Here is a 14020-nt window from a genome sequence, read left to right on the forward strand (position 1 = left end):
CATTTTTCTAACTACATATGACCTTGTTTCCTTCTTCCTCTTGTAAATTCTAGCATGATGTGGCCACTGGTTCAAGATGAGATCCTGAACCATGATCAACAGGCCATGGGTGGCAGCACTGAGCTAGGCAAACAAGAACTTTTTGGCATTTTGTGTAGACATTTAACTCTCATAAGAGTCAGTAAGAGTTGAGTTTTGAATTCCCCTGAGGATTGTTTGAAGGATGCCACCTGTAATAAATGGCAACCCTGGTTCAAAAGCTTGCAGTCTAAAAGATGAGATATTGCAAGAGGATAGAACAAAAATTCAGACTGCAGGTTTGGGTTACAGAGGTGGGGTAACAGAAAAAACAGGATATTTTTGCATAGATCAGTCCAGTGCAAGATTAATAGCCAAACTGCTAAGAAGCTGGAGCAGAAGCTGCCAACAACTTTTATTTCTTTTCTTTTTCTGTTAGATCAATGTGGTAGGCAAAAAATCCATTGCAGTGGAATTTTGATGGTACACTTTTCCCCATAAATATTTGTGAAATGGTTGTTTTTCCATTTTTCTGAACAACTTTGCTATTAAGGAAAGGAGACAATTGAAAATTTTGGGAAAGCCTGTATGCTTGGGAGCCCTCCAGATCTGTTATGCTACTTCTTCCCAAACAGGGGGTGGGAAAAATATTTATAACCTGAGTGCCTAGGAACTGGAAGAGAGAGAGAAAGAGAGGTCACTGGCCTTCCACCTGGTGGGGTCTGTACCTGTAAGGTCAGTGACTACAGCTTCTGCAAGCTGGAGAGTATTTACTGCGAATGAGAACAAAACCAGTTTATGTTAAACTCCTGCATGGTTTCATAATATTTTACCTAATTTATGTAAATGTTCAGATAGTGGAACAGTAATGTAATAAAAATCCTTTTAAAAATGTGCAGGTCTGGAGGCTGAAAGAAAGAGCAGCGATAATGCACCATCGTTCTTTCTGTAATTGAACAAGTCAATTTTCACAATTAATCTTTAATAGTGCAGAGCTGCTTCCTCCTTTCTGTGCATTACAGAGCGCTTTATGCTCTCGTAAAGTGACGATTTCCCTGATTGCAGATCCATCAGCCCCCATTAAATAATCCTGATGTCCTCAACGTCTCCTGTCACATGAAGGAGAACAATCCCTCTTTTAATGGGCTTGAGACGTGAATTTGCAGGTTGCGTAACTTGTACTGATGGCCCAGTGCATTGAACACATGCTCTGCTCCTGCTGCGGTCAACAGAGATTCAGTTTCTTGGGAAATGACTTGACAAAACCGGTTTGCTTGATTTTAAGTAGATAACCACCAGGGAGGTAAATTGTTAGTGTAGCGCAGCATTTCTGCTGCGTGTCAAGCTAACAAGTGCATTGATCTCCAACATCTTTGAAATTATTTTAGTTGCAGTTTGATTGTTGAGGAGGTGACTTGTACCCTTGCAGCCTGCTGTGCATAAGCAACAGAGCCAATCTCTTCATGCTGCATGGGAGGAGCAGATAGGCCATACTGTGAAGGGCTGTCTCTCTCATGCACAGGCATGTAAAAAACTGGGTAAAAAAACCCTGGCTGGATGGCCGGGCCCAAAGAGTTGTGGTGAACAGAGTTAAATCCAGTTGGCAGCCGGTCCCTAGTGGTGTTCCCCAGGGCTCAGGACTGGGGCCAGTTCTGTTTAATATCTTCATCAACGATCTGGACAAGGGGATCGAGTGCCCCATCAGTAACTTTGCAGATGACACCAAGCTGGGCAGGAGGGTTGATCTGCTTGAGGGTAGGCAGGCTCTACAGAGGGATCTGGACAGGCTGGGTCGATCGGCCAAGGCCAAGCGTATGAGGTTCAACAAGGCCAAGTGCCGGGTCCTGCACTTGGGTCACAAGGAGCCTGTAGCATTGCTTGGGCCTGGGGAAGAGTGGCTGGAAAGCTGCCTGGTGGAAAAGGACCTGGGGGTGCTGGTCGGCAGCCAGCTGAATATGAGCCAGCAGTGTGCCCAGGTGGTCAAGAAGGCCAACGGCATCCTGGCTTGTACCAGAAATAGTGTGGCCAGCAGGAGCAGGGAGGTCATTGTTCCCCTGTACTCGGCACTGGTGAGGCTGTGCCTCAAGTACTGTGTTCAGTTTTGGGTCCCTCACTACAGGAAAGACACTGAGGTGCTGGAGTGTGTCCAGAGAAGAGCAGTGAAAGCTGGTGAAGGGTCTAGAGCACGAGTCCTGTGAGGAGCAGCTGAGGGAACTGGGGTTGTTTAGCCTGGAGAAGGGGAGGCTGAGGGGAGGGAGACCTTATCGCTCTCTACAGCTACCTGAAAGGAGGTCGTAGCGAGGTGGGTTTCAGTCTCTTCTCCCATGTAACAAGCAATAGAACAAGGTGAAACGGCCTCAAGTTTTACCAGGCGAGGTTTAGGTTGGATATTAGGAAAAATTTCTTTACCCAAAGGGTTGTCAGGCACTGACTGGAACAGGCTGCCCAGGGAAATGGTTGAGTTGCCATCCCTGGAGGTATTTAAGAGCCGTGTAGACGTGGTGCTTAGGGACATGGTTTGGTGGTGGACTTGGCAGTGCTAGGTTAACGGTTGGACTTGATGATCTTAAAGGTCTTTTCCAACCAAAATGACTCTATGATTCTATGTCTCGTGTATATATATATGTATATATGCATATATTGTTTTGTGGCAAAGGGGAATCAGTCAACAGGTCCCTAGATCTTTCTTCAGGTTTTAGAACCTGTTGATAAGCCTCTTTTCCTTAATGTGGTGGTCTTGGGGTAATTTAGTGTCTTCACATGGCTTCTGTGAGAGGATTTGTATGGGATACCTCTAAGAGTCCTGGAGTGAGGAGTAGGGAATTAAGGGCAGGCTCTGTGCAGTATTTGAGGATGGCTGCATTGTGTGGTGGGGCTCAGCATGCCGGCTGGTGGTGGTGGAGCAGCTGTGTTAAATCTAGTCCTGACAGGGTGCATCTTCACCCAGAGCCTCTGACCTAGGTGTGATTGCGTTTTCACCTTGTGCTACACAAGAAACTGGTCAGGATTTATTCCTCTTTCATTCTGGGTTGAAAAACCACCCGCAAGAAGCTGGATGAGCTATGTGATGGTTACACGTTTTTCCAATGCTTTCCCACTATTTCCCGTCTTATACCTGGGACCGACTGACCTTCAGAGCACAGCACTGAGCTGTTTCAGTTTTATAACAGGCAACCGTAGAGACTAGATGCACCTCGCCTTTTCCTCTCATTTTCCTGGCAATAACAGCATGGTGTTTTTTTGGGTTTTTGTTTTTGGTTTTGGGTTTTTTTGTTTGTTTTTTTGGTTTTTTTTTTTTGTATTGTCAGAGTATTACAAAGTGTACAGACAGCAATCCCCTCCCAGGTCAGTTGTCTTGCCTTTTTGCTGCTAAAACCAGACTTGCTAGGAGGTGATGGAGCAGTGTAGTGGGACTTGGAGTGTGAACATGGCATTGGGTAAGCGTAACTGGAAAAACGGGATGTTTCTAAAATCTTAGGAAGAGCATGGGCAGGTAAGATGAGTTGCAAAGCTTTAGTGAAGAAAGGGATCCACTGCAAAGTTGTCCCTGTGGGCAGGGAGTGTTATCACTGACTAGAAAGTAGGGCAGGTTGTTGGGCTCAGTTATCCTATCCTTTTTGAATCTTGAAACTCTAGTAAACTGGTGTACCCGCCTGAAATCTGCCAAACCAGTTCCTTGTTTCCAGAGGTTCCTGTGTAGCAAATTGTAGTTTTGTTTGAGGCTTCATGGTTGTCCTGCTTGCACATGCCTTTAGTGATGAAAGTTACTTTTAAAATGGTACTCAGCCCTGGGCTGTGCCTGTTCAGAATTTGATTTACTGCAAACATCATGTTTATCTAAATTAGAAGCACTGTTCTGTGAATAGCTGCCAAAGACTCCTATAACTGTGAGTGAATCTGTCATTTGCTTATTTCTGAGTTAGGAGATACTTACTTTTCCTACTGTGCTGATGAACACACATAAATTTCTTGGGCTGTGCTGTGAAAGGTACATTAAATAGTTTGGGCACAAGACCCAAACTTGGGAGATCTTTGCCCTGAAGAAGGCTTCAAGTCACCTTAGATGCCTCTGGGCTGGATCCTCAATTTAGGGGCTTGTGCTCCCACGTATGGGGCTTCACATGCCTCAACAGAAGTTGGGGACATGTCGGTGCAACCATGCCTCTCTTCAGTAAGTAGAAGTAATTCTTCATTTTGGAAGAACTTTGTGCAACTAAGTATTAGAAGTTGGTTATCATGTAGGCCTTGCTTTGTTAGCCTCAGTGTTAGTTCAGCCCTGCTAGCAGCTTGGGTTTGCTATAGTTTTTCTTTTACTGCCATTGCTGCTATAGTTCCCAGGGGTGTGCACTCACAGACGAGGGGGTAGGGATTATCAGATCATTCTGCAGGGATGACCAGAGGAAGTGCTTTCTCTGCAACCCCTTGATCTTGGTTTTAGCACAGTACAAACGTGCCAACTTTTATTTGCAGCTGCTTCCCTTGCTCTGCTGAACATCCTACCACATCACCTTACATCTCTGGGCATTTGCTTTGGAAGGTTGCTACAAACGACAGGTTTTGTAAATCCTGGTTACTAGGAAGCCTGTTAAAAGCCCTTGATAATATTCTCTTGTTGTCTCCTCTCTGCAATGTGTTGTCACAGCTGCCACCTAGTGCCGATGCTCAGGTATGCAGAGGAGATTGCCTCAAAATCAGTGCTCTAGAACGAAGTGTAAGTTTTATAAACAAAGAAGCTAAAATGGCTCCAAAGGACATAACTAGGTCTCCATAAAAACGAATTTGTCATCAAAAATTGTTAGTACTCAAGGTTTGGCTCCGTGAACACTGAATGGCTTCATTATTTGTACCTGTTTCCACAGAAATCGCTGAGAGCTTCTGGGATGTGAGGCTTTAAAGTATTGCAGCACCTGCTTATCAGGGCAGAAACCTAAATTCCTACTTATTTTGACCAAATTGTCCCTAACCACGTTGCAAAGGAAGAGGAGTGTGAATGTGTACATGACACTAGTAATGCTTCTAACTTGTAGATCCAAGTAATAGCAGAGGTTGGACAGAGCCTGTGTTTTTCATTCTGGATGAAATTTTGTGGATAGATTTCCATCGCAGGGGTTGCAATCCAATCCTGACGTTTATTGGGAACTGCATGTAGTAAGGTTTTGCTTGTGCATATATAAGCAGTGCCCTAGGCTTAACTGGTACTGCAGTTAAGGAGAGGCAGTGTAACACAGGCCTTCATCGATAAGTAAATTGAGTAAATACATTTTAATCTCCACCTTCCCAGTCTGGTTTAGGCAGCTCTTCCTTTAGTTGGCTTTGGATCAAATGCCAGTCTTCCTGACATACACATCATTCAACAGCAATGACCTGTCCTGAAGGCCAAGTGTACCAGCAATGTGGGTCGCCGTGCAACCAGACCTGCAGATCTGTCTCCTACCCGGACGAAGACTGTGACGAACTCTGCGTGGAAGGATGCTACTGTCCCCCCGGGCACTACCTGGACGAGCATGAGCAGTGCGTGCCAAAGTCCCACTGCTCTTGTTACTATGACGGTGAGATCTTCCAGCCAGAGGATGTCTTTTCGGATCATTACACCATGTGGTAAGTGCATAGTTCATAACTCATCCCTACACACTGTGGTTCAAATTTTTTGGATAGCCTGAGTAGTTAACTGGTTCAGTTCCTCAGATCCTTTAACTCCACTGAAATTAGTTTAAAAGAGGGCAAGAGTTTGCCTCCAACAAACCAAATGTGAGTTTTGCCGTTGCATTTCTATCCATATAATTTTAAATGCCACCTCAGACAACAGTACTGTTCCATGAACAGTTCCTGCCAGTTTGAAATGGAGTTTAATTACTGACAATGGGTACTTTGTAGGCTTTTAAAATGTCACTTTAATGTACTGAGATACATTTCTTAAATGTTAAAACCTAATTACCTCTATCAAAGATACAAATATTAAAAAGTGTTTCTAATTGTTAAATTGAGTAGCAGTACACTTACAGTAGGAATGTAATTGCTGGGTGGCTCCCTGCAAGCCCAGTTTTGGGAACAGTGTCTTCTCCTTTTCTCCTCTACCACAAAAGTCATTAAGTTGCAGGCACTAAGTGATCCCTTACCTCTCTCCACAGCAGACCTGACTATTTTCTTGCCCAGCTTTATGCCTGTGTAGATGCATTGGATGCAGTGGGACAGGGCTAGCATACAGCTGGGTTACCGTGCTGTTATATCACTGGAACTGTCTTAAGGAAGGTTTGCCTTTAAGGTTGATAAGCACAGTGGATGGAGAGCAACAGATCAGCCCCAATGAGAGGTGCAATTTTGGTACTCTGACAAGTTCCCTGCGGGCCTTTCTGAAAACAACGGTCTGAGTGAAAGCTAAATGTCACTTTGTTAAATATAAGCTTTATTTGTTTTTCTTAGCTATTGTGAAAATGGTTTCATGCACTGCAGTACAAACAGAGTTCCTGGTGCCTTCCTGCCAGATGTTTTCGTTGATGAGAGGCCATCTGCCAGAAGTTAGTATGCCTTAAAAAAATTAATATTTTTTCTGATTTTTTTTTTCTTTTTTTCCTCTTCAGTTTCTTAGCAATCTAGAATAGAGAAGTACTAGAGGTATCAGTGGCTGATAATGTTGTGAGTCTTTTTCTAACTTTTTGTTGTTGTTGTTTTGTTACAGGATAGAAACAAAAAGTTTGTGTGGGAGGGTGCAGGGCTCACTGTCCCACCTCTCAAAATTATAACTAGCCACTGCAGTGTCTCTTCAGCTGAAGAGGCTAAGGGGTCCCTTGGCGATGATCTGAGGCCCCCAGCTGCTATTTGAGGATCACACCACATCAGTAACTAGCTAGCTTTATAAATCCTGCTTCTGAGTAGTAGGTTGCAAGCTCTCCCTTCTGGTGCAGATCAAGCTTTTTGTGGGTTGAAGGTTAGAGTGCTGCCAGGCACTGAGTGTGCCCTCCAGCCACCAGGCATCTTGCAATAAAACCTCCTGGAGACTGATAACTGCCTTGCAGAGCTTGGCGCTGCATTGGAAAATAGGACATCAGTGGTCTGGGATTTTTTGAGGTTCCCCACTGATATATGGATGAAGTTTACAGGATTGCGATGGGAGAGAGGGGGTCTTGGTAGACCACCAGTAATGGTGTCACTGGTTGGCCCCCACTGTCCTTCAGGTGAAGCCTTCTAGGTGTATATCTCACCAAACTCTTCCTGTAATGTTTTAAGACATAATTTTCTGATACTGGTGCGTTAAGACTTAAAAAAAAAAATATATCTGAGACGCATATTTCTAGCATCGCTTGAAATAATAACTTGGAGTCTCTTGAGAAATCCTGATCTATCAGAACCTGAGTTCTCAAGAGTTTGAAAACTGTGTTTAAGCTAAGGGCATTGTTATTATGTCACTCCGTATTGGAAGTGAGTCTAAACACAATAATAAATGGTGCTGCTGCTTCTCAGAACATTGATTTTGTGCTGACATTGCTAGTGTACGCTGCTTATAGGTTGAAATACCTTTCACGCTGAAGTGTGCTTGTAGCTCTAGTGCAATCTGGATTTGAACCCTTGTGCAGCTCCTTTTGCTTCTGTCTTAGAATACATGATTTTATGATAGCCTAACTGAGGTCACTTCATTGGAAGTGGGGACTGTTACCTTTACGATGTCATGCATAGTGGTGTAGTGGGTGTTGCTCCATTCTATATCCTAAGTTAGTTTTCTAATAAAAATGTTGAACCATCCCTTAGTAAAATACTGTGCTAACAATACTTGAGTTCTAACTGCAATTTTTGTAAATTTATTTTTTTAAAGTAAAAAGGAGCTTGACATGCAGATTCCCCATGGAAAAACTTGTCTGTCCTGCAAACAACCCAAGAGCCGAAGGGTTGGAGTGTGCCAAGACTTGCCAGAATTATGACTTGGAGTGCATCAGCCATGGCTGCATATCTGGATGCCTCTGTCCAAAAGGGATGGTAAGCAGGCTCCTCTTTGTTTTCTTGCCTTCATTTTCTTTCTACCAGCAGTCGTCTTGCGGCTTGGAAATACGTGTTTGTGAAGTATTGACTCTGCCAAATTGTGGCTGGTTTAAAATATGTATATTAGTATATCTGTATAGATGAAGTTTAGCTTGTAATAATAATCGATAATCAAAAAGCCAAACCCCGTTTTTTTAAGACCAATTTATGTCTTCCTTCAACTTGCCTCCAAAACTCCTCCTCAGTCTTGCTGGACTTCCCTAGTCAGAGAGACAGAAGTACACAGGCACCCATATCCCAAATACCCACTCCATATCCAGCCAAACCCTCTTGCTGATACTAGTTGCCTCCTTGTCAAGTCTCCATCTCTGCCGCTGCTTTCCTGTGTGTTGTACCAAACTGAGAGTTCCCCATGAGAAGGAACATGGGACATGAAACCTGGTAAGACGATGCCACAGGGTGTCCTGGAGTTGCAGATGGTGTGCTGAGCGTGCTTTTTTCACTGGTAAGATGCTTTCTGGAGTCCAGGGTTATGTTCCCCTGCAACCTTCAAATTTAATTATTAGTTTAGTCATTTTTAAATAGAGCAAATAGTTATTTGCTAAGCCAGTGACTGTGAACTCAATGTCAATTTAGAGCCCTGATAAAAAGCAGATGGGGTAGAATATAGACAACAGATTGCTGCTGTTGTTCTCTGAGCAATAGAAAAAAAGCATCAGTGTTCAGTGCTGTGCAGCGCACTCTGGGCAGGCGAAGAGCTGTGCATGGGATCTCACTGGGGGCGGGAGGTATAGTCCCAGGCAGCCCGTGAATAGGATCAAAGTGGAGTGCATGGTACACTCTCATTGAAGTTAAGTAAATGGCACTTTTGAGTTCTCTGTCCGGGACAACTGCTGGGATTAAGCAGTTTCAATGCGTGAAATGCGGATGAACATACCTAGTAGATGTTGGAAAGAGAGAGCTGGGGTTGTGTCTTTATTTTGTTTGAGGGCTAAAGTACTCTAGAACTGTGAGACTTTATTTGATACCCGTGGTACTTAGAGACGAGCTGGTAGTTTTCTGACTCAGAGGGTCATGTGGTAAAGCAAGATGTTTTCAAATGCTGCAACCCAGGAAGTCTAGAAATGCAGAGGATTACATTTTTTTTAAATCTTTTATACATGGTCAAGGTTCAGGCACAAATTAATATTCACTGGATGTTGACTGTTAGTAAATGAATATGTGGGTTATTACTTCTAGGGTTGAGATACATGTTTATGTTTAGGCTTCGGCTCTAATGAAGTTACTTCAACCACTAGTTTAAATTCCTCTTAAAAAAGCAATGAACTTTACTTGGAACTATATATTTTTATAAAGGTATGTTGTTTTTTCCTCTTCTGTATGAATACAGGTGTCTTCTCCTCCCAGATTCCTTCCATTGTCTTACTAGGAACAACTCCCTCCCCTGCTGAATTCTCATAATACAGTAATTTCTAGCATTAATACTAATGTATTTTTTGAACATTGCTACCGTATTTTGCTGATAAACACACATTTATGTAAATAGACGCTATTCCAGAATAAAATGCCTGCTGTAGGCAAAAACTCAGGCTTGTGAAGTGTCTTGTAGGTACAAAGTGAAAAATACAGAATAGAATTTGAAGGCATCCATATCAGCATTGAGCAAATGTTCACCATGATTTTAAAAACAAGTGTTGCTGCTTTTCGCATTTCAGTTTTTAAATGTCTTTTAGAGAAGAATATTCCTAAATAGTAGTGTGATAAGTGAACTTAATGTCTGTGTACCTGTAAAGTTCCAAGAGCTCCGGTGTGAATGGGTCTTTCTCTGTACATAACGATCAGACCGCTTTGATATGGTGAAGGGGCTTGAGATTTGGTTTCAGTTCCAGAATATGGGAATAGTACACTTTAGTGATAATAATGGAAAACAAATTATGATAACTACTCAACAGGGGAAAAAAACCAAGGGAGGGGGGGACAGGGATGGGACAGACACACCCCACCCCCATCCCCCCAAACTCTCCCAAATCAAGTTCCTAGTAATTAACCTTTTATGTTTAGCACAGAATTTCGTATGGCTTTTCAATAGGTTGGAACTATCATTCAAACAATTGTTTCATCAAATTCTCGACAGGAGAAGCAGTCTTTGGCATTTTGGAATTGGAAACACCAGCTGACTCTGCAGTGATGTGAAACATGCCCCTGAACTCAACAAGAGGGTTTGTCAGGTTTTGGATAGAAGAATTGGGCCCAGATATTTTTTTTATTTTTTTATTTTTTTTTCAAATGAGTAAAATAAGTTCTTTGTCCACTAGATGACAGTATGGTTCAATCTTCCAGTACACTCAGTCTATAATTGCTCGTTTTCATTGGCTTCCAGTCTGGCAGGGAATAAAAATGGTAAGATTTGTGTTTCTCATAGCCACGATGGGAGAAGCCAGTATAAAGTCGATTTGGTTGTAAGCACGGCCATGCAAAGGCAGGACCAAGCTCGGTGCTTTCATTACGTGGGCAGCCTTTGCCATGTGTTAGACTCTTAGCTTGGGGTTCCACAAGACCTGCCAGCTTGCTATCAAAGAGCAGTTTCCTCCTTGTCACTGATAGGTACCTAACCTGGATGGTTTGGGCGAGTCTTTTTCCTTATTTCTTCATTTTGCAACGTGCTCCCAGTATCAGTTGCCAAAGACAGAAGGGTTTGGGGTGGCGATGAGGTTTTCCTTACCATCCTGCCTCTCTCTACCTTAAAAAGTCTGGGCGCACTGAGGGAAAGCACTGCAAAGTCACAAAGTCTGCGTTCTCCAGACTTGTACCAGCAGAGCTGAGCAATAAAGGGACCGGAAAAAGGTATTACTATTTCTTTTACTGATCAGTCTCCCCTGTTGGTGTTCTGTAATCCCGCTTAATTTACAAGCGCTCACGGAGGTGAGCTACTGTTTGTAGGAATGTCTGTGGGCAGTAACAGGTTACCGAACATTTATGGGAATAAATATTTGCACATATCATCACTCTGGAAGATATTGTGCCATTTTACTGAAGATTTTTTCTTTTGTGGTACAGTAGCATATAAAAATTATGAATGGTCACGGATAACTTATTAGAAAAAAATCATCTTCTTGCTTCTCTAAAATAGTTCATACCATCAGGAAACACAGTCAAAGATACATAGTTTACATAAACAACTCTCCAATACAATTTGCAAGTATATATAGCAGTTAATATGTAATTAAGTGCAATGTTATCTGTACATATATAAAGAGATGTTTACAGATCAGTTAGCTGAATTATCAGTCTTAAACAGAGGAATCCATAGTCTAAAACTTGTATGCACAAATTGCATGCCAATTTTGAATTACATATCTGAAAAATAATAAAAACCAATAATTGAGGCTTATTCGTGAACGTGATGCTACAGTTACCTAGATTTGAATTGGAAGATTTGCTGGGATGAGAAATTGCCAATTAATCAATCTATTATTTCCCCAGTCAGAACATGCAGGCAAAACCTAATTTCTTTCAACTGAAAAATAAGTTTTCCAATTCATCTTGACTTAATATTTTACATTGTTTTGATTTCTTGAAAATAAAAATGTTCAATATGTCATGAAAAGTAATTCTTCTTTTTCTGTCTTTGATCATCTGGGGGGTGGGAAATTCTCCATACTTGTCACCCTTTTGCAGAGCAGAAAGGATAAATCATAACATATGTGCAGAAGTGTGGGGAAAAATATGTTTTCTCAGATTAGTTTGCTGCACTCCAGGTTTTTCCCATTGGAAAATATTAATAAATATACAAATGGAGTGTTAACCACCTTTCTGGGGAAAAAGAGGAGCAGAACAATCAGAAAGCACAAAATCCAGACACTTCAAAACTAGAAAATAAATTTATTTCAATTTCCAACAACTGAAGCAAAATCAAGGTTTAAAATTGAAATGAAATATTTTATTGTATTCTGGCTGCTGAAATAAAATTATTTCTAAAACTATGATATGTTAGTACAAAAAGGAGAAAAAAAATCCCAAACCCAAAACAACCCTAAACATTTTAATCAGAAAAGTTTGGAAGGCTTTTTTTTTTCAAAACGGTTTCCAACAAAAACTTAATAGAGTGCTATTTTGATTTTTCTGCTCGCTCTGTTGTATATTCTTCATTGTAGGCTTATCCTGTATAACAGCATGACAGTCTTCATGAGCAGTTGGGTACCAGCTTTTTGCTATGTGCATCTGCCCAAGGATAATGCTTCATAGAACAAACGTAAGAAGCATACAGCTAACATCTGAAAGAAGAATCACGTGTAAACCAGCCCATGTTGAGTGGACTGTCCTAACATGTTTTTGACTTGTCTGCCTGCACAGAAATGGTGACAGGCTGTTTTAGTTAAAACGTATCAGCTATTGAGTTCTAATCTGACGCTCTTTCTTTACTTAATCCCATACTCCTTTACGCCTTTGGCTGACTTTCTGCTGAAGCCCTCAGGTGTATCAGGAGGAACAGAGTGAAAATCTGAGTTTCCCTTGGCAGTGAGAGACTCGTCAAAATTGTGTTGACCAAGAGAAATTAAAATTCAGCCTCATTAAGGCAGACTTTAGGGGAGAAGAATCTTAAACATTCTGAAGCCTGTGATATTGTTCTTCCTTTTGTGAGATGTGTCAATGCTTAACGATTAATAAGACAGAGCAAGGAAACACTGGACGCTTCTGTTGGAAGCCCAAGTAGAGGGGGGATCGTGAGCTAGTCAACCGTTTATAATCCCACAGACGTGCTCTCAGGAGCATCATCATAAGGGTGTGAGATGGGTGTGAACAGCAGCCGTTCTCATTACAAACCTGTGTCTTTTCTTGTGATTGCCTCCCCAACACTCATGCCTCCCATCACCTCAGGCACTCAGGACTGTTGCATCTCCTGTATTAAATGCTATGGGTTGGGATGGGTTGAGAGACTTCCACAGAAAGTCCAGCTGTTTGTGAGTAATGCCACTGGCCTTGTGGTCCCACACAGTACTGTGCTCAACAGACTTGTAACGCAGCATGGCGTCGAGCTTTTGGATGTGGTGTCAATATGACCAGTAGATTGTGCGTTGCTATTAACAAAATCATTATCCATTGAGTTTTGCAGCAAAAATAATTAGTCTTCTGGTCGGTTTTGGGTATTTATGCCCAGCTTTCTAATCCCACCCGCTTACTCTGCAGTGTTCAGACAAGGTAGTCTTCCCTTTTTGTCGGTGGTTTAACAGCTGCTGCACTGCATGGTGACCATACATTTGTGATCGAAATACTAATACCGGTCTACTAAGTTTTTTAGAGTTGGGGATAGGCTGTGACTAGCTTCATGTCAATGTGTGAGGGAGCAAGTAGAAGACGTCCTAATCCTCCTTTTACTAAGCACACACCTAATCCCAAGTTTTGTATCCAGAGTCTAGCCCTCAAGTCTATTGTGACCTGTGTTGCTGAATGCTGTGGAAAAATTCAGAAATGTAGCCGTGAGTGTGAAGTCATATATTGTTTTTTTCTTGAATGCCACCAGGAAGGAAGGAATTAAACACCCTTGGAAACATATGGTCTTCTCTGGCCTGTTTTCTCCCCGTCCTTTGCGGAGATTAAGGCCGAGGCAGAGCCCCAGCTCTATCATCTAGAAAAGCATTTCTTTGTTTCCATCTTGCTTCTATCGGTGTGAGTTTATTTGGCATAATATAGCTCTCCATAAGCCACAGAGCATGTGGAGCTGCATGTGTATGAAGGGTCTCCGGGATGTGAAATCCTTTTTATTAGTAGTTCCCTGTGGCAGTTCTAGGTCCCCATAGGAAAAGGCAGAGCTGTTCTACTTTATTAACCTGGCGTTCAGACTACATTGATCTCATTGGCCTGTATTTAATGGTAAAAAAGAAACTATTTTAATGATTTTACAGAAAGAGTTTAAAGTGGGAAGGTGATATTTTGTGACTTTTGAATGAGAGGGAGGGGGAAGTGCTCTCCGTTTTGGTATTCTATGAAGCAACAGCCAAACCTACCCTGGCTTTGCAGAACCACGATCAAG

The 14020-nt window shown here is 42.2% G+C and overlaps 1 protein-coding gene across 1 annotated transcript in view; it reads left to right on the forward strand.

The window, feature by feature from the left end:
• VWF (von Willebrand factor) overlaps positions 1-14020 on the forward strand; it is a 145309-nt gene that overhangs the window by 40960 nt on the left and 90329 nt on the right. Inside the window, exons 16-18 of the mRNA XM_049822206.1 lie at positions 5376-5616; positions 6439-6533; positions 7826-7986. Coding sequence (XP_049678163.1) covers positions 5376-5616; positions 6439-6533; positions 7826-7986 — 497 coding nt within the window. The remainder of the gene's footprint in view (positions 1-5375; positions 5617-6438; positions 6534-7825; positions 7987-14020) is intronic.

Source organism: Accipiter gentilis, chromosome 18 (assembly GCF_929443795.1).
Source record: "Accipiter gentilis chromosome 18, bAccGen1.1, whole genome shotgun sequence".
NCBI classification, from domain to species: Eukaryota; Metazoa; Chordata; class Aves; order Accipitriformes; family Accipitridae; genus Astur; species Astur gentilis.